The sequence below is a fragment of the Lampetra planeri genome, chromosome 38 (assembly GCF_965212315.1).
Source record: "Lampetra planeri chromosome 38, kcLamPlan1.2.h2, whole genome shotgun sequence".
NCBI classification, from domain to species: domain Eukaryota; kingdom Metazoa; phylum Chordata; class Hyperoartia; order Petromyzontiformes; family Petromyzontidae; genus Lampetra; species Lampetra planeri.
In genome coordinates, this window is record NC_136144.1 from 6879641 (window position 1) to 6900857 (window position 21217).

General features: G+C 54.4%; 1 protein-coding gene across 1 annotated transcript in view; it reads left to right on the forward strand.

The window, feature by feature from the left end:
- Positions 1-21217, forward strand: part of LOC144731244 (IQ motif and SEC7 domain-containing protein 1-like) — a 60443-nt gene that overhangs the window by 17257 nt on the left and 21969 nt on the right. The window contains exons 2-6 of the mRNA XM_078612264.1: positions 13837-14242; positions 16021-16199; positions 16395-17509; positions 17718-18123; positions 19954-20115. Of these exons, the coding sequence (XP_078468390.1) occupies positions 13837-14242; positions 16021-16199; positions 16395-17509; positions 17718-18123; positions 19954-20115 (2268 nt within the window). The remainder of the gene's footprint in view (positions 1-13836; positions 14243-16020; positions 16200-16394; positions 17510-17717; positions 18124-19953; positions 20116-21217) is intronic.

Genomic DNA, 21217 nt, shown 5'->3' on the forward strand with positions numbered 1-21217 from the left:
GGCAGGCATCACTTAGAGGCTGAAGGCATAGGACGTCCCTAAACACCCCCACCCCACCGCACTCTCCCTCGCTCGCTTCCCCCCCCCCACTTCCAACCCCCTCTCTCATCGTTCTCTCTCCATCTCGCTCTCCAACCACGGCGGAACACCACCTTGCATCTCGCGCCGCAGCTCCGCACGCGCGCGCACGCACGCGCCGATCCAGCGCGTCGCAAGCTTCTTGTCAATTTCCCCTCCGTAACAAGATTCTGAATCCTCCATCCGGTGTCACCTTCGCGATTTCCACAACCAAACGTGGACAGATTTGAGCCTCTTGTCATTTCACGTTCGCCTCCTCCCTTTATTATTTTTCTTTTCGTGCGCAGTATTATTATTTTTTCTTCTCTTCATTTTTAAATATTCTCTCCTCTCCGATCGGCGCGTTTGTCGTTCGCGGTGTCACTGGAGGCTGCGCTACACCGGGGAAAGAGGGAGAGGGGGGGTAGAGGGAGCAGTTAGGGGTGGCGGCGGTGGCTGCGGTGGTGGTGGTGCGGGAGGGGTGGTGACACGGGGCGGTCGGGATGGATGTGACAACAAGGGACTACTTGAGATGGCGAACGGGGCCTGCGGATCGGCGCGACCGATGCTGAGCGGGCCCCGGGCGCGGGACGGGCGCGCGATCGATCTGCACGGCGGAGCCATGTGATGAGAGAGAGAGCGCGCCACTTGCGGAGCGGCGCTCGCTTTGGCCATGTGGTGCATCAGCTGTCGCTCTGAGAGGTCCTCCCTGGTTGAGAATGAGCCGTCCGACAGGTAGGGAGACGCTCGGCACACCTGACGGAGATACCCCCCCGCCGCCCCCAACCGCCGCCCCGCGCGCGCGTCGTGTTGATCGTCCGCGCGCGTGGCCTCTGCTAGCTCATCGGATTCCTCCAGTATAAATATTCTGACTTGTGTGCGTTTGTTGTTTTTATTCATGTGGCGGTGCAGTTCTTATTTGTGTTTTTTTTGTTTGTTGGGAGCAACCACAGCTCGTAGATTTCCCCCAAAGCTCAATGTTATGGTCCTTGGGCATAATTTGTTGTCTCTGGTTTTTGAGCCGCTGCTGGAAACGCCGTGTTTCTATGACGGTGGTGGGGGTGGGGTGGACACCAGTCGATTGCTGTAATCAGTTGCTTGCCGATGCTTCTGCTGCGTTCGCACAAGTAACGACCTGAGCACGACCGTGATTATTTATGAACTATCGTTTTGTGTGCTCCGTGAAGAAGGGCCATTGCCCGAAACGTCGCCTGTTGTGTATATATTTATTACTGTACATCATCATACATCGTCACTATCAGCCATGGTCAATCCTCTGCTGGATTAAGCCTACACACCGCCTCTCATTAACCTGTTTACATGCTATACAGTATATATTAAATTACTCCGTTACATTATATTCGTGCGTTATATATGGATGCACACGAATGTATTTTAGCATGCGGCTTGCACATTCTATTTTATATTAATCTATTTTTCTGTTGTTCAGCATTTCTCATTGCTGTCTGCGGACACACAGACAGACGCACGTGTAAACACACTGAGTGAATGAAACTTCGTCTTGCATTTTGCGCTGCATAATATAGCGCGCGTGTGCGTGTCGGATGTGCAGCGCACCAGGTCAACTCATCTCAAATGAGTACCCGGTGCGATGTGTAAATATCGCAACTAGGCAGAGAGGTCGTGGTGTTGGTCACCCACCCCCTCGTGTGCCTTGCCGGCCTTCATAGGTGCTCGCTAAGAGCCCTTGCTCTTACGGAATGTTCAGGCTATACGGGGGATCTTTGTTGTGCAATGCATGTGCCTTATTTTTATGTTGAGTGTGCACAAGACACGCGTGTGTTACATTGAGTGTGCAAATGCAGTGGGGAGTGGTAGTGTAGCGGTTAGCGCGACGCTGCTCTACGAACCCGGCGACCCGAGTTCGATTCCCTCTCACGGCCAACATCTGTGACGATTATCTGAACCGGCCCTGGGCCTCCCCAAGGTCGACTCAGTCTCAAATGAGTACCTGGTGCGGTGTGTAAACATCGTCACTGGGAAGAGAAAGGCTGCCAGGCGTGGTGTTGGACACCCACTCGCTCATGTGCCGAACTGGCCTTCCAAAGGTGCTCGCTAACAGCACTTGCCCCAACAGTCTCTTCAAGCTATACGGGGGATCTTTGTTGTGCAAAACGCACGCGATTCGTGCTTAATGTTGAGTGTTCGCAAGACATGCGTGCGTTAAATTGAGTGTGCAAATGCAGAAGCCCGTCATGTGTGTGATGAAGTCTACGAAGGGCATTAACCCCGAGTATATACCTCAGCTGAGCCCAGCAATGCCCACGGGACCCTGCGTGCATACGTTTGGGCGTGCACGCATTTCGCTGCATGGCCCCGGATGTCGCGTTCAACCGCCCCCCTCCCCCCACTCCCTCGCGTTCAGAGGTCACCAGGTCACGTCCAGGCCTCATCTCGGCGTTTTGTGACCCGTAAAAGATCCCGTGTGTGAGGTTGCTTGCAAACAGCAGGTCGTGCGTCGCCTTGTTAGTGGCAGGAGCCATATATTTTAAAAGCTTATGATAATAATTTGTATTTTTTGTAAATATACTGTATTCCGTCACCAATGCAAATTGCATCTCGAAGCGCTTTAGAATCGCACGGAGGCGCGAGGAACCACAGACAAAAGCCAGAACCGGCGCCAACAGTTGCCCAAGTTCTGCCATCCCTTTATTGTGATGTTTGGCCAACGCCATTAATGAGCGTTTAATATGTGTGCGAGAACACCGGGATTACCTCCAGAAAGTACCCACGAGTGTGTGAGGTGGGGTAGGGGGCGGTGGTGGGCGGGGGTTAAACGGCGATCGAAGTTTCTCTCCGTGAAATATCGCTGGCGGCGAATGCCCCGGACCCAAGTACAAAACGAGCGACGCTGCTGGGAAAACACGGCGCGGAGCAATGTTGGGAGCCGACGGCAAACCGTCTTCTTTTCTCGACGGCGAAGCTTCGAGGAGGCTGCGGTTGTGGCTGTGGCGGCGGCAGTGGCGGCGGCAGGCACCGTGTTTGTTTCGCGGGGGAGCGGTGAACGCCTCCCGGTCGCAAACTCCTCGCAGCGAGTGCCCCTTGCCTGGCCACGAACGTCCTCCTCCTCCGCTTTCACTCGGGCTCCCGCCTCTCTTTTCGCTCGTCCTGAAAAACGACCTCCGTGTGGCATTTTTTTCGTGTTCGCGTGTTCGCCCTCGAAAAAAAATGTATCTGACGTGTTTTTAAATAACAAAAGACAAGACGAGAAACGGCTGCGGTGTGTCTGATCTGACACGAACATTTTTAAATGCCCGACGGGGGAGGGGGCGAGAGAGAGAAAAACAGAAAAAATAAATCCAACAAAGCGTCGAATAATAATCTCATCTCAAACTCAAAAGAATACCCCCTCGGTCGCTCGCACCACGGCCGCTCGTCCGATTATTTACAGCAACGCCGTGAGGCTCGCCGAGCCGCACAGCAGCCGAGGTCGCGGCCTTCGCCGCAGTCGACAGACGTTCGAATCGCGTGACCGTCCGCCCTTTAAACGGACGCGCGGGCCCGCGACCGCTCAAAGAGGATGGGCCGGCCGCCCGATCTCCCTCCGGTCGGCCCCTGCCTCGCTCACGACCGTCGCCCTGGCACGGCTGCTGCATCTTAAGTAACCGCCGCTAGCGAGCCTTTTGTTTTTGAAGACGGCGTCGCCGCGAGGAGAGAAAGAGAGAGAAATAAAGTAGATGCACGCAAGCGTCCCGCCGGCGAAGGCTCCAGTGAGACCTCGCACGTACACGCACGCGCACGGCCCCCCCCCCCTCTCCCCCCCTTTGTCGATCCAATGCCGGATGACGGTCCCCCCCCCCCACCCAATGCCAGTCGTGGGGGTTGTTTTGACCATACTTCACCGCTGCGTGTTGGTGAAGTGCAGGGGGGGGCAGCCTAGACGTGGCATTAGACAAACACAGTGCAACGATGTATTTTCAGAACCAGAATATTTTATTACAATTTTTTTTTTATTCAGAATAGAGGAATCCGATGAGCTATGAAGCTCTTTTTTCACAGATGTCCAGTAGACGGCGGTGACCATTTTGCTGCGCCGCTCGCTGCTGCCCAATAGCGTCGGCGTCGCATGGCGGTTCGGCCCTGATGAGATCAGGTGCATTGTGGGTTATTTGGCGCTTTCGTGATCCCTCCTCGACCGTGTTCGCATGAAACGCACGTGTCGCCTTGTAGAAACGCTCTTTTACTCGAATTGCGGACGCACGTATTCCCCCTCAGAACAATGAGCCATTAATCCGTAAAAGTAAATCAAAGCTGTCTGAGGTAACGAGAGTTGGGACTTGCTCGCAAGCGTCTTTCATCTCCCCCCCCCTCCGCCTCAAGCAAGGCATCGCTGCATTGATGCTCACACTCGGCGTGAACAAAAACAAAATGTTGTTGTTGATGCTTCTCCTCGTTTCATCGAGCAGCCACCCACCCACAGGACCCACAGCGACGCCCAGTCCTGGCAGGCAGCGGCCGTTAGGTTCCACCCCCTCGCTCGCGCTTGTGATCCGCGCGATGCAGACAAAGCGGCGAAGCGTCACGGCGTAGATTTCCGCCGGCAGTCCGGCCGCCCCGAGCTGGGCAGCGTGAGATACGGCTTCTTGAGCGCAAATGCACATTTAAGGCACCCCGGCGGTGGCGAGACGTTTTCTCCCTCGCACTTCTATGCAGGAGGCCGTGGGTTCGATGCCGACCCTGACGGCTGTAGATTTCGACTTTGCATGTTCACTCTTGCCGTGGTCGCGTGGAGTTTTCTCCGGGGTTTTCCCTTCACATTTAGAATCAACGTGCGCTTCAGAGTATCTGGCTGCTATACATTTCCACGTGATGATAAGCCACTTCGTTGAGCATATCATTTGTGTGGCCAGGTCGCTTCTGAAAAAGAGCTCTCTAGCTCAGTGGGCCTTACCTGCTGGTAAAATAAAATGCAAAATTGTCCAGCTTAAATAGTTTAGTTTACATTGCAAGTAAGCATCTTCAGCAAAGTTCACTCACCACCCGAGGCACTCCGATATTTGGGTGTGGACGTAGCGCTGGAGTGAAGCGGGCGGACGGGCGGGTGAGGGCTCCGGTGCACGTGTGAGCTGTTACGTTGTGACGCTCACAGAAAAAAACCAACGAGATGATCCGAACGATGCAACCTCTTACGCCTGTCCCGTGAGCAACAGCGAGCGCATCTGCCGGTCGTCTCGGCCAGCTTACCCAAGGTGCAAGCGAGCCTGCGGCACTTGACGTGGCCTCGAACTTGCACTTGGGCTTGGCACGAGCTGTTGTGGTGACGTCACAGTCGTTCAGTGGAAAATGGCCGCCGCTGCTGTTGTCGTTGTGAGCATGGGGGCGAGCGGGCGAGCGAGCGATCGAATGCGGGTACAGCTCAGGCGAGGGTGGACGAGTGAACCGAAGGAACAAGACAGAGGGGCTGGACTGCAATCGTAAATTCCCACCACTTCGCCTCCCACAAGCGTATTAATGCATCCGTCTTGCCCTGAGAGGATAAACCAATTGCTCTTGCCCTTCACTTTCAATTTAGAGGTCTGGACAGTTAGAAAATAGTTCAGGCAGCAAGAGATAGGCGGCTCACTCACACTCGCTCTAGCCTTTTTTTTTCATCTGGAGAAATCCAATTACGGCTATTTTTAGCCAGTGGGTGTCAAAAATAAAATATAAACAAGCAAAGAACAACAAGACCAACAACAATCTATTTTTTCCTGGACGGACGAATCACGTCCGTGTGCCGCACATTCCTCAGCCTGCCCACCCCCCATCCCCGGGGTACTTGTATTTGAGAGAGGGGGTCATTCAAAATAACGCAGCGAGAGGGCAAACGTGTTTCCAAAGTCTGAGCGAGCGGCGACGTTTCTCCCTGAAGACTGTTGGGGGCCAACGCTTGTTCATCGTGAGTGGCGATTAAATGCGGTGTGGCCAACGATGGGTCTTGTGTTTGTAGCCAGCACCACGTAGATTGATGCGAATGCACCACACCAAGGATGCAGAGGCCAGTTTCGGACACCAAATGGCCACTGACGTTGTGCATTGTGGCACTACAACATGCACGACACATCAAAAGCAAAGGCAAATATCCCCCTATGACCATACAGACTATTGGAGCAAGTGCTGTTAGTGAGCACAGTGAAACAGTTAAACACATGCCACATGCCACAAACAAAGACACATACATTACTGCCCCCCCCCCCCCCCCGCTGCTCCCTCTGGTCTTCGTACCTGATTGGTAGGCCTCGGCAAGGTAAGGTAAAAGGTAAAAACAACGAGCCTACCTTTACCCTACCTTTTACCCTTCCCCCATACAAATTACCCAATTACAGGATAATTACTGGGGTACTACACATGAACAAGGTTTGTAACAGGTAGACGCGAGGCAGAGCGCTTCATTCATATAGAATACTCTCGATGATTCCAATTTTAATTGAAGGCCACAGACTGCACCACGGAGCTTTTAGCGAGCGGTAAACAAGGTATTTACCGGATAATACTTCCGCGCTACCTTTACTCCACCCTTTACCTTTCCCCTTGGCATGTCGACACCTTTACCATTTTACCCTTTTACCCGGTTAAAAGGGTAAATTACCTTACCTTGCCGAGGCCTACTGATTGGCTCACAAGTAAGGACATCACGTGTATCCCTCTATTTTAGACCGAAATAAGGAGGAATACTCCACAACTCTGTCTGTCCGCCTGATGAGGATGGTTGTAATTGCCAGCGAAACGTCCGACTCAAATTGTAAATGCTGTGGGTTTGCTCTTAAGTACACCGTTCTGCTGTGCTCGTGATGTTTCATTTACGTGACGCAACCTTGCAAGTTGGCTGTGTCGGGCGGTGGCGTGGCTTTTATGACACATTTATATTCACGCGAACTAACCCGAAAACTTCGAGTGGATAATATTGGTCGCCAAAGCCTACGTGTTCAAAAGACACACACTCCACACTTACAGCTCGTGCTCGAAAAACTACGGGAATGATTATTTTGCATCAATCTATATTTTTTAGAGAGGGCCCCTTGCCTTTAAACATCTGGCAGTTCACCAGCATTTCTTCAAGCAGGCCTGACTGCTGATGAGACACCGTGTGTCGAAACCGGTCCAGAGTTTGCTTGTGCCGAATCTGATTAGCACGGTTGGCTACGTGTGGTGCGAAAGAGTTTCAACATTGATACAAATCGATGCTGCTGAAATTATGCACTCCCAGAAGGCCGCCATAAAATAATTTCATAGGCGGAGAGACATGGGTTGTGCAAAGAATGATTTTATATGCGGAGAGACAGACATGCGAGGGAGACATTGTCTGCTGGTCTACTTCGTCATCTGAAAAATGAGACCATTTAAAATCGCCGAGCCATCATCCGGGCACCATCCAGCGTGCTCCTTGGAAGCCGACGAGCAGCGACTGCCAGCCTTGGCGTGGCCGCCCGAAACGTGTGTGGCTCCGCATGCTTAAAATCGCCTTGTGTCTTGGATGAGGAGTCGAGGCCTTTTACTGATTACCGATGCTGCTGCAGTCCGCAGGCGCAGTGTAACGTGTCGCGTAATGAATTGCGAAGACACCTAACAGTAAACGGAGCTTCGGCGGCACGACAGATGGGTTTCCTGGAATGCGGCGATGCAGCATCGCGTGGGTCTGAGTGCCGCGCGAGCGGTTTTGCGTATTTTGTGCATTATTTATCGCGTTGTCGTATTTTTACGAGCGTTGCGACTCCCCCCCGCCCCCCACCATCCCCGCATCTTCCACTGCGCTGACCTTAAATCAGACGCGAGGCTTCGGCTCCCGGCCATGCGTTATCGTTCATGACCGCGGTTCGCACTGACTGCGCCGTTGGCCGGACATTCCCGGCCAGTTGCACGACCCCCCCGTCCTGGAAGGAAGAAAGAAAGAAAGACGTGATTCACACTCGGCGAGGCTTCCTCCACTTGTAAATCGCCGGCTTTGCTCGTTGAGGCCGCGTCAGTTGCGGGATGCATCCATGATCCAGCCAGGTGGCTCAGCGGTGGAGCGAGTGGCTTATAAGTCAGAAGGTTGCGAGTTCAAATCCTGGTTGGGCATTGACTCCCGCATTGACTCCGGCTGGGGATCAATAAAATGAGTACCACTTTGTGGGGAAGCCAACAGCGGTTGTCTTATGGATAGACTCGGCCCTGCCATAGGAATGTGGAATCTTCGCCGGTGGCACAGGGCTGTAAACTTGGAGATGAGCACCACCTCCTCGCTCATTTCGAGCATCAGATGACTTTGACTTGTTTTAGTTTCACACAAAGACAAACAAGACCAACATCCCCCGTGCGGCCTTAACAGACGGTTGGGGGCAAGCTCCGACACACGAGGCCGCCTTTGTCTCCCCTGTGGCAATGTTTACACACACTGCACCAGCTACTCATTTTGAGGCTGAGTCGACCTCGGGGAAGCCCAGCTCCCGCTCAGATAATCGTCACTGGTGTTGGCCGCGAGTGGGATTCGAACTCAGGCCGCCGGGTTCGTAGCGCAGCGCGCCAACCGCTGCTCTGCCTTTTGTTTGCGCACTCAAGCGCACACACAAACATCGAAAGCGCGATGCTGCATTCCCCCCCCTCTCCTCCTCCCCCCTCGCTCACGGAGCGTCCGGATATGATTGTGTGTCAAGACGCTGTACGCCTGGGGAGGAGGGTCATCCAGATGGGTGCCAGGGGGGTGTCGGGAATATGAACTAAATGTGGCGTAAAATTCGTTTCCATCATAGGCGGGAGGCGAGGGAGAGGAACGACCGCTCACAGGGAGAGGCAGCTGCCTTCTGCCTGGTCTCTGGCGCACGTGCACCGCGCCTGCTCCTACCTTGTACTCGCTGATGATGCGTGATGCCACTGCTGATAGAAATGGTCCCAGGAAAGCGCCACTCAATTGTAATTTGCCGGACGCTGTGATTCACCCGGCTGGTGCCCTCCGGCACCGCTCTCTGAACCCTTGCTCCGGTGCGGTGCTCTCGGCGCCTCGACTCTCATCGTGCCACGGTGGCGAGATGTTAACTACCTCGCCTGGTATACAGGAGGTTCGTGGGTTCGACCCCAACACCGACCCTGACGCCTGTATATGTGGCGTTTGCATTTTATGTCCCCCCATGATGGCACGGAATTTTCGTCGGGTCCCCGGTATTTCCCTCCACATTTAGAATGAACATGGGTTTCGGGTATCTGGCCGCGACTATAAACGTCCACATGACAATCCACTTCGTGCGAGCTACAATTTGTGATGGCCGGGCGGCTTCTTGAAAAAATTGCCGTACATCTCAATGGGGCCTTGCCCGGTTAAAAAATAAAAATAGTCAAATAGCGCCACGGGTCGCGGCCGCCCTCCTGGAGGTTTAATGTCGACTTTCAAGGTCGTCTTGGGCGCCCGTCTGTCGCTCTCTCGCGCACACACGGAGTCACCCGTGGCCGCTTTCTTTTTATTTGGAGGACCAAAACAATCTCGTCTTTTTTACTGCAGAAGACACGGCGCAGAATTCAGAAGAGGCCACGGCAATTGACCGACCCCTTTTTGTTGTTGTCGTCCCGCGGTTCAAAACCAAACCTGTGCCGCGCGGGCGGCAAAAATGAGCAAGCCCGTCAACTGGCCTCGATTCGGCAATCTTCGGCGTGGTACGAGAACCTTGCCGATCACGCTCAGCGGTCGTGGTTCAACTGCTCCTTACTCCACTCGTAGTTCGGTAAAGCACTGTGCGGAGGTGATCACGTGGCTCAGCGTTCATGGCGCCGAGCCAGCCCTGACAGCTACCTAAAGGTTGGATGCCGAGGTGGTGAGAATCAGACGCGGCGGCTTTGGTCATGCTGGAAGAATCCGATGAGCCGTGAAGCTCTTTTATCCGAGATGTCCAGTAGGGGAACGGGTCAGAAAGTTTTGATTTAAAGCTTTCGTGACTGCAGGGATTCATATTATTGTTTTTTTCGGTAAAGTCACGTAGAAGGAAAACAATTAAATAATAAAAAATATTAAATAATACAATTCTCACGAAGTTTCGACTGCAACACAAGCAATCATCATCAGGTGTGAAATCCACAGCAAGAAAATTTGAAAAAAGTGGCGTTTTTTTCTTAACGTCAGCACCACGGACAGCGATTTGGCAGTTGGTCAGATGGACGAGTCCATCTATGTTCGCAAAAGAGGAGGGGGGAGAGGAAGGAAGAGAATGGAATGCGGTTTGAAAGTCACCGTAAGCGTGAACACAATCAATTAAGACCCGAAAGTTACAACAAACAATACAAAAACACGATAGGAGTGCAAAGTATAGGAAAGGTAAACAAATCACGAAACTAAAACTATTTTTTATTTTACCAGGTAAAGCCCACTGAGCTATTAGCTTCTTTTTCCGAAGCGACCTGGCCACAACGAAGTGGCTTATGACGTGAAAAATGTATAGCAGCCAAATCATTGTCACCTGTAATAAAGACCGGGTTCTCAAGTGGCGACTGCATATCTCTCTATCATTTGTTTTCTACGCTTAATTCGGCTAGCCCGGAGAATTCAAACGATCGATTGAATTGACACGTGACAAACATCCCATAGCAGAATAAATACGCAGCCGATACGCGTCTCACATCCGTGTCTCCACGTACAAATTAAAAGTATTTCTTACACAACACATTAATCGCACAGCCTTCTGGGGGATGTGCATCATTTCCAAATCGTTGATTCCAGACAAGCAAACCTTCTGGCCCAGTTTCGACGAAGTGTCTCATCGGCTGACTTCCTCGGGGTCTGGCAGATGTTAAGACAATGGGCTCTTAGTTGGATACAAAACTGCATGATACATGTAGTCAACTTATTTATTTTTCTAGATCTATTCTCTTCCAGATGCCCCCCCCCTCCCCCTCTGCCGATGATGATTATTTTGAGTTATGTATCTCATAGCAGAGTGTGCGAGGGTTTAAACGGAGAAGTTCCACAAACAGATTTCAACTTTCACAGCCTCACACGAAGCAAACGCAACGTCTGTTTTGGGATTTCCCGTTGGATTCTTTGCCTGGTGGCAGTAGTAGTGGTATAACAGTAACACCTCGATATTCTCAGTTGATGCGTCCCTGGAGTTTCATTCGTACATATTGCAACTTCGTATAGTGAATCACTTGTGACGTTAGTACGATTAGGAGGCGTTCCCAGCCTTAGGAACTTCCCGTTTTATACTGTTAACACTTCATAACTTACCATTCATATTGCAAACAACAAAGACAATTTATGTTGAAAATAATATTATATTTTACACTGTACCGTATTAAAAACTCACGTAAATAAAATAAACGCAGTGAAGAAACGTAACTTTCATTCTTATTAATATAGTACTGGAGATTGACAAGTATTATTTTGTGATGTCAGTGTTTATTTGTTGTTTTTCTCTATTTTTTACATTAAAATAATGGCATTAAATCCAACGTTCATGAGACTAGAAGTCCGTCTATCAAGGGATCACTGTTCAATTACATGACGGCACATCGTGGGAGTGGGGAATGATAACTGTTGTACATTTAAAAACCACTCTGGAGCGCTCTTCCGGTGATTAATTTACAACGGTGGAGTTGTATGGCTCTGCGACATAGATCAGTGTACGGTTGTTTCCTAAATCTTGGTGGACTACACTTCACTGTCGCTGATAAGCATGCATCACGATGTTTTTTTGGGGTTTTACCTCCAACCCTCTCCTCCCAAGGGACTGCTCAGAAACCATAAGGGCAGGGCTGGCATCCCTCCCACAGCCCCCCCCCCCCCCACTTTCCACCACCCACTCACCGCCCCCCCCCTACTCTCAAATGAAATGTCCGATATTCAGCTGTAAATGAGGTGCTAAATCAAGTGGCTGTCAGCCACGCAAGCCCCATTATGCTCCCGATTATAGAGGACATCATCAGTCTGCTGCCTTCTGGCACAACAACAACAACTACGACGACAACGACGACAACAACAACAACAACACCAACAACAAACAGCAAAGTCGGCACGCCGCGTTAAAATGCCAATGCAGCCGCAAATGCCGCTCGCGCGCGCTTGATGGAAGAAAATTGGTCCCGAATTTTGATTTATGAATGCGTGCGTTTATTGAATGGTGTTTTGACCGATGAGCTTATTATTTGCCTCTAACCTTATCGGCTGACGTACGCCCAGTCTCGTTGACCTTCTTTCGCGCCGTACGTAGCCAACCGTGCTCATCGGAGTCTCGTGAGCTGAGCAGGTTTGAGCCTAGATGGTCAGTCCTTGTATTTGGCAACCGCCACGCCACGTACAAGGCTTGTCGTGCCAACATGTGTTCGTCACTCTTCAGAATATTATCATTATTACAATGTACATCAGGCGCTCAGTCACTCGCTCTCACGGGCAAAAAAAAAAAATAGTGGGGAGCAGCAGATAGAAATTTTACGACGCGTATAGGACATACGTATTGCTCATATTTAACTCGTTTTTTTATTGTAGCGGACACGTTCATGAGTGCGCTGCTCCCGTCTGTTTGGGGGTTGTATTTATTATTGAACGTAATCTTCTCCCCACCCCCCCACCCACCCCCCCCCGGGACCAATGTAAATCCCGAGCGTCCGACGAAGTTATTAAGACGGAAAGAAATGTGCCGATGCAGAGTGTGTTGAGTGCACGGTGCAAATACTTTGTCCTGGGCAATTAATGCTCACTTCTGCGAGCCGCGGTGCAGCTGTTGGTTTTAATAATTTTAAAAAAATTGATGAATAAATTCGTCGAAATGAAATGTTCTATTTTTTACGGAAGCATTTGAAAGCAAGCGTGTATGTATGTTGAACTTGTTTCACACCATACGCTGCCAACCACACGAATCAGAGGTGCGGGGGGGGAAGGACAACAAACTAAACACAAAAAGCAGTTCGAAAGAAATGCGTCTTCAGTCTAGTTTTACAAGTGCGTAGCTCCCAGCGGATCCCTAATATTGTAAGGAAGAGCGTTCCAGACGGCCGCAAAAGCGCACCTGAAAGAGCGCGACGCGGTGACCCTCTTTGTTCGACGGCCAGCCAGAAGCCGCTGCTACTAAGAGGGCGACCGGTGGTCACGTGATGAACCGTTGTGTGTGTGCGAGCGGTTCTTCACGAACGTTGAAGCGTGGATGCACCGGGGAAAGGGAGTTCCAGACTGTGGGGGCAGTGGAGGAGAGTAACCGACCTCTTACTGAGCAAAGGTCGATTCGGGCGGCTTCAACGGAAGGTCCCGCTTGCCAGAGCGAAGTGTGAGATGAGAGATGTTGGCAAGCGGCGAGTACACGGAGGACCTTGAAGGTGGTGAGAGGGATCTTGAAATTAATCCAGGATTGAACCGTTTGGAGCCAGTGGTGGTGGGGGGAATTGGAATTTTTCGGTGACTTGGTCTCGTGTCGAGGGTGTAGAGCAGCCACCAATTGAAATCCCGGGTATGGGTTTGACAGGTGCAGGGAACAGGGACCCATGCCACAGCATAAGTGTCCTACAGGATAACAAACATTAACAAGCGCTCATAACACACTCGTGCTGTCTCTGCTGTCTGCCCGTCCTCCTGTCCGTGGTCTGTACGCAGCTGTTGCCGCTCTTGTCAGTTGAAACACGCGGTTGTTTTTGTCCACATCCTACCGTTCGGCAAAAACAAAAACCCGCAGCCCTTTAACCGTCCGCACATATCGGCACGCGTGAAACCGGCAGCGCCGAGGGCTCGCGATGCCTCGGCTGGCGGCAACAATGCCGACGACTTTGGCCGGCGGCGACGATCGTGACCGGTGACCGTCGTTCCGCCCCCTCCCACCTCCCCACATGCAGCGTGGAGGGCGAGACGGGAGCCTCCGTGGGCGTCGACCGGCAGGCCTCCGCTCACGGGCCCTCCGTCCCCGGGGCGCCGGCGCCGCAGGCCCACCACGCTCCTCCTCCTCACCCCCACCAGGCGCACGGCCAGCGGTCTGGCCAGGCCGAGGGGCCCGCGGGGCCGGAGCGGCACCCGCCCCAGCTGCGGTCGTCGCCGCCGTCCTTCCACCACCCGTCGGCGGCGGCGTCGTCGCGGCGTCTCCGCCTGCAGCACGGCTGCTCCGTCAACTCGTCGTCGGCGTCGTCGTCGTCCGCCTCTGCGTCGTCCGCCTTCGCCAAGAAGCACGTGGAGGAGGAGGCGATCAAGCGCTCGCGCTCGCTGTCGGGCACCTATGAGCTCTCGGCCGACCTCCAGGACAAGCAGGTGAGCCGTCGCGGACTCCGTCACCATCGCTGTCACCATCGCCATCATCATCACCGTCATCGTCGCCGTCATCATCGTCGCCATCGTCATCGTCGCCACCGTCAATCGCGCCATCATCATCATCATCGACATCGTCGTCATTGCCATTGTCATCATCATCACCGTCGTAATCATCTCCATCGTCGTCATCGCCATCATTATCATCTCCATCGTCATCATCGCCATCATCATCATCATCACCATCATCATCGCCGTCATCGCCATCATCTTCATGTTCACTATCGTCATCATCGCCGTCATTATCATCACCACCGTCGTCATCCCCGTCATCATCGCCATCGTCATCATCGCCACCGTCATATTTATTAGGAAGCCACTAGAGCTATGGACTTTTAAATCCAGATTGAAAACTCATTTCTTCAGAGCCGCTTTTTGTGATTAGTTTGTTGTCCTTTCCCCCGCGCCTCCAATTAGCAGGGTCGGCTACGTACGGTGCAAAAGATGCTGCTGAGCAGTGCCTTCTTGAAATTGATCTGCGATTGAGATTGGGAGCCGGTGGAGCCATCCGGGTGAATGGGGTGACGCGGTCTGGTTTGCGGACACGGGCGACAAATTTGTCGGCGGAATTTGCGATTGTCCCGAGTCTGGAGGGGTGAGTTGTCGCCGTCGAGGAGGCGTGGGTCATGGTCTCAGCAGCAGAAGCACGGAGGAGATGTTGTGCAGATGGAGTTGACGACGTCCTGCGGAGTTGAGGTTTGTAGGACTAGAAAGGAAGTTCGGGATGAATGGCACTACCAATTCTAGAATTGAAACTTTCGTGACTGCAAGGATTCATACTCTTTGGTTTTTTCGGTAAAGTCACGTAGGTAAAAAAATGTAATAAAATAAATGTAGTTGTTTTCATTTATTTCATGATTTTTTTTACCGACGTGACTTTACCGACACTACCAATGTTTCAATTGCTCCCTGCCAGTGTAATGCCACGGCTTCAGAGCTGCACACTCGAATGGATTCCTTTATTGAAGGCGGACGTTTTTTTTTTCGTCGGGCCGACGTGGAGCACTTCAGTTTTTTTTGCTTTGTCGACACTCACCCAGAGGAAGTTGAAATCAGTCCCCGAGATCGGGGCAGCATGCGGGGAGGGCCGTGGGTCGCCGCCGGGTTCATTGTGGCCGACCGGCGATGCAGAATACCCAGCCAGCAGGACGCAAACGGAGGTCCGCACGCGCTTGTGCGGACCTCCGATCGTTCTTCCACGTTCCTGCTGTGGGGGGGGGAGGCCGTGCGCCCCCCCCCATGCTCCCCCCAATCTCTATGATCCCCACGCTCTCACTCACTCTCTCTCTCACTCACTCTCTCACTCTCTCTCACACTCACTCACACTCACTCTCTCTCTCTCTCACTCTCACTCACTCTCTCACTCTCTCTCACACTCACTCACACTCACTCACACTCACTCACACTCATTCTCTCTCTCACTCTCACTCACTCTCTCACTCTCTCTCACACTCACTCACACTCACTCTCACTCACTCTCTCACTCACTCCCTTTCGCTCTCTCTCTCTTACACTCACTCTTTCACTCACTCTCTCTCTCACACTCACTCTCTCTCTCACTCTCTCTCTCTCTCACTCACTCTCTCACTCACTCCCTCTCACTCTCTCTCTCTCACACTCACTCTCTCACTCACTCTCTCTCTCTCACACTCTCACTCTCTCACTCACTCACTCACTCTCTCACTTTCTTTCACTCTCTCTCTGTCCCCCGCACGTGGCAGGTGGAGATGCTCGAGAGGAAGTACGGCGGCCACTTTCTGACCAGCAGGGCGGCGTCCACCATCCAGTCGGCCTTCCGCCAGTACCAAATGAACAAGAACTTTGAGCGACTCCGCTGCTGCCTCTCCGAGAGCCGCCTGCCGCGCCGCCTCGCGCTCGCCTCCATGCGCTCGCAGCTCTCGCTCGAGGGGGCCGACGCGGGCACCGGCGCGGCCCGCTCCTCCTTCGGCGAGGGCGAGCCGGCCTCGGCGTCGAAGGGGTCGCCGCCCGGGCGGACGCGGCACGGCGGCGAGCCGGCGCCGCGCGACGGAGGAGGCGTCGGCGCCTCGAGCGAGCCGCCGCCCCGGCTGCCCCCGACCGACTCGCGGGACGACAACGACGCGGCGGCGGCGGTGGGGGGGATGCACGGCGGCTTCGGGCTGGCGTCGGCGCTCGGCATGGACCTCTCGGCGCTGTCGGCGCTGTCGGCGCCGGACGACTTCGCCGACACCATCACGGAGCTGGAGGACGCCTTCTCGCGCCAGGTCAAGTCGCTCGCCGAGTCCATCGACGACGCGCTGGTGAGCCGCGGCTGCCTGCGGCTGGGCAACGACGCCCGCCGGTCGGAGACGCCTATCGCCCGGAGCCCGAGCGCCGCCGCCTGCCGGGCCGGCGCGGCGGACGACGGCGGTGCCGCCCCGGGGTGCGCGGGGTCGAGGGGCGACGCCGCGCGCGAGGAGGCGGGTGCCGTCGCCGTTCCGCCCGCTCCGCCCGCTCCGTACGACGACGACGACGACGCCGACCCCGTGGCGTTCACGGCAGGGGACTTCCCGCTGCCGCCACCGCCGCCGCAGTTTTCCCCGCAGCAGAGCACGCAGGCGGAGGGCGACGAACCCATCGCGGCCCCCCCAGAGGGGGGCCCGGACTCGACCCCGGCGCCGAGCGTCGTCGCGGCGGCGGCGGACGCGAACGAAGCAGCGGCCTCCGTCGGCAACACCGTGGTGACGGTGGTGGTCACCGATCAGCATGGCGGGCAGCTGCGGCAGCAGCAGCAGGCGAGGGACGCTCGGAAGCAGACGCACGAGGGGGGGACGCGGGCAAACGGGGGCGCGCGCCGCGCGGAGCCCTGCGACCTGGTGCGCTGCTCGTCGGAGAGCCGCGAGGGCCCTTCGGCGGCGCGCCTCGGCGTCGGCCGGGGCCAGCAGAGGCGCGTCTCCTGCCCCGAGTGCGGCGGCGCCGGCGGACCACCAGCGGCGGGGCCGGGCTGCGCGCGGCTCCCCCTGCTGACGGTGGAGCCGGCGAGCGACAGCTCCCTGGACGCCGGGAGCGAGCGGGCGGAGAGGGTGGGGCTGAAGCGGCAGGACGCGCGGGACGACCAGGAGGGCAGCCCCACGCACGGCGGAGCGGCGAGGTCCCAGCAGCAGCAGCGGCAGCAGCGGCAGCAGCAGCAGCAGCACCGGCAGGCGGCCGCGGATGACGTAGCGCCCATAGTCATCGTGAAGCGACGCACAGGTACCGCGAAGTCGGCTGTTTTGTCAACGAGTTGCCATTGCATGGTGAGGATGGTGGTGGTGGTGATAGTGACAGTGATTATGAGAGTGATGATGATGACAATAATGGTCAGAATGATGATGGTGATGATGATGACAATGACAGCCAGGATGTTGATGCTGAAGATGACGATAACGATGGCAACGACGATGATGATGTCACCACGTAGGCCGGCACACCGATGGGGGCCACCTGGGCGTGAACGGAGGCGGCGCGGTGAAGCCGACGGCTGCCCCCTGCGCGCCGTCCTCCTCCTCCTCCGCCGCCGCCGGCAACGCCGCCGGCAACACCGGCACGCACCGCCGCGCCAGCCGCTCCGAGTCGGACTTCTCCGACGGCGAGGACGGCGAGAACGAGAGCGTCAACTCGGTGAACTCCAACTCGAACGAGACGGCCAACTGCAGCTCGGGCTCGTCGTCGCGAGACAGCCTCCGCGGGGAGGCCGCCGCGGCCGCCGCCGCGCTCAGCCGCCCCTCGTACCACCGGGAGACCCGGCACAGCTGGGACTCGCCCGCCTTCAGCAACGACACCCTGCGCAAGCGCCACTACCGCATCGGCCTCAACCTCTTCAACAAGTGCGTGACGGCGGCGGCGGCGGTGGCGGTGGCGGTGCCGGGTTAAGGGTCGCCAGGTCGGGCGTGCCGTGTTGCGCGCCGGTTAGGGTCGGGGGCCTGGGGGGGGTGGGGCGGGGCTGTAACTTAGCGGCTTCGTGCGACGTGGGTTGTTCTGGACCGCCATCTCGTGATTCACGTGCACTGCCGGCACTTGGAATACCGAATTCGGAAGACATGGCATCTCTTGTCGCTGTGGTTTGCCGACCCCCCTGGGTTAGTGTCAGGAGGGTGCAGCGTGTGAGATGCGGGTTTACGGGGGTTAAGGGTCGGAGGTTGGCTATTTGGGGTTGGATCAGGGTGGGCAGTTCGGGCGTGAGCCTAAAGTCAGTGCCGTACTGAATGCGATGAGGCCGATGGCATCAATGGGGAGACAAAATGCTGCTGGCCCCACAACCTCGACCCACTGTGTGCTTTGGTGGAATCAATCGGTGTTCATTAACTCTAGGTGCTCGGTTTGCAATAGCCCGGTTGCCACAATGCGCAAGGATTCCAATGAACCGAGTTCGATTGCCGCTCATGGCTAACACCAGTGAAGATTATCTGAACCGGTCCTGGGTCTCCCCGAGGTCGACTCGAACTCAAATGAGTACCTGGTACGGTGTGTAAACATCGACACTGATACAAAGGCGGCTGGGTGTGGTGCTGGCTACTCGCCCCCCTCCGTGTGCCGTGCCGGCCTTCATCGGTGCTCGCTAACAGCACTTGCCCCAACAGCCTGTTAAAGGCTATACGGGGATATTTGTCTGTGTGCAGATCCGTTTCAGTGACTTCTGGCCCACACAGTAAGAGGGTAGCGCTTTCTCAGCCACTCAATTGATGTCCAGAAACATACGAGAGCAATGTTCGTCGCATACCGGTCAAACTCATTATTAATTGTCAGAGCTGAAAGTTAGCCAATATTGAGTGAAAAATAAATTCCATTAGATTATTGTGCGTGTGTGTGTGCGGGGCGGTGTGGAGACAAAGGCAGCCAGGCGTGGTGCTGGCCACCCACCCCCTCGTGTGTTGTTCTGGCCTTCATAGGTGCTCGCTAACAGCACTTGCCCCAAAAGTCTGTTGAAGGCTATACGGAGAGGGAGGATCATTGTCTTTGCGTGTTTGCGCAAGAACACACCAGACGAGCATAATTGTGGTTTGATATTCACGCACGTGTGAAGCTTCATCGATATTAATCCAGATTGCACGCCAAGCGCTCGCCACAAATCAACCAAAATACCTTGCTGATCTCGTCAAGCATAAACTATCGCGTAACGGCTTTTGGATAACCATTGAAGAAACACAGTCACCACGTCGTACGCTTTCAGATGAGCTTCTGCGGCCATCTGCAATGCTCTTGGGAAGCCACTGGAGCTATGCACTTTTAAATCATCAAATTTGAAAACTCATTTCTTGATAACTACTTTTAGCGTTTAGTTTGTTGTCCTTCCCCCGCACCTCAAATTAGCACGGTTGGCTACGTACGGTGCGAAAGAAGTTCAATATACATCCATGCACTACGACACTACTATACACTATATTCTACCCCACTATACACTACACTAGTATAAACTACACTATGCACTACACTACTATACACTCCACTACTAAACAATACACTACACCTCAATACTACATTGAGAACACATTTTTTTTACTGCTTTTTACGTTTAGTTTGTCCTTCCCATGCACCTCCAATTAGCACGTCTGTCTACGTGCAGTGCGAAAGAGGTACGTACAAACATTCTGTGTACGAGCCGAGTGACCTTTGCCCACTGACCTCCCGCCCCCCACCCCTCCCCCCGGCGGGCGCAGGAAACCGGAGCGCGGGATCCAGTTTTTGATCGAGCGCGGCTTCGTGCCGGACATGCCGGTCGGGGTGGCGCACTTCCTCCTGCAGCGCAAGGGGCTGAGCCGCCAGATGATCGGGGAGTACCTGGGCAACCGGCAGAAGCAGTTCAATCACGACGTCCTCGAGTGAGCTTCCACACAGACGCACACACACACGCGCGCGCGCGCGAACGCAGGCGCGCGTACGCACACGCGCGCGCGGGCCTCGTCTTTGCTTTGGCCTCCCGCCGTCCGTGTGATGTCGGGAGCGCATGTTGATGAAACGGATCGATTTGTTTGGGCGTCTGAAACGAGGCCAGGATGTTCCTTTTCCAAACTCAGGGGCCACAGTTCTGCCCATGGAAACGGGGTGGAGTGTTCCAGGTGTGTGATGACACACGGTGTGGGGGGGGAGAGAGAAGCGCAGGGGAGTAAAGTTTTCGGCTCAAAAGGCCAACAGTGTCAATTGTCGGCAACTGATGCCGGAGTCGTCTGACGTCAATGCGTTTTGTTTCGTCGCATAAGTAAAAACAAACGAACGCGTATCTTTAGAAGACGTCAACCGTGAAACTTTCCCGATTCATGTGACCCCATTTTCTACCAATTGGAGCGCTGAAAATTCCCGTGTGACCTCGGTTCAGCCAATCAGCGATGGCAGCTCCAGAGATGTGAAGTTTAATGGTTGCTATTTGTGAGCATGACCGGTCCAGAGGTGAGATTTTTTATCTTAATTTCTCATAATGTTTTACAAGGTAAGGCCCATTGAACTGTATAGCTGTTTTTTCAGAAACGACCAGCCACAAATGATTGCCCAACAAAGTGGCCTGTCATCACGTGGAAATTTATAGCAGCCAAATACTCTGAACCGGAGGGGAAAACCGGTGCACCCGGAGAAAAATACATGCAATCATGGGGACGGAGAAGACGCAAACTCCAAATACACAGCAGGCATCAGGGTCTGGATCGAACCCACAATCTCCTATATACCGGGCGAGGTGGTTAATACACAGCAGGCGTCAGGGTCTGGATCGAACCCACGATCTCCTGTATATCAGGCGAGGTAGTTAATACACAGCAGGCGTCAGGGTCTGGATCGAACCCACGATCTCCTGTATACCAGGCGAGGTAGTTAATACACAGCAGGCGTCAGGGTCTGGATCGAACCCACGATCTCCTGTATACCAGGCGAGGTAGTTAATACACAGCAGGCGTCAGGGTCTGGATCGAACCCACGATCTCCTGTATACCA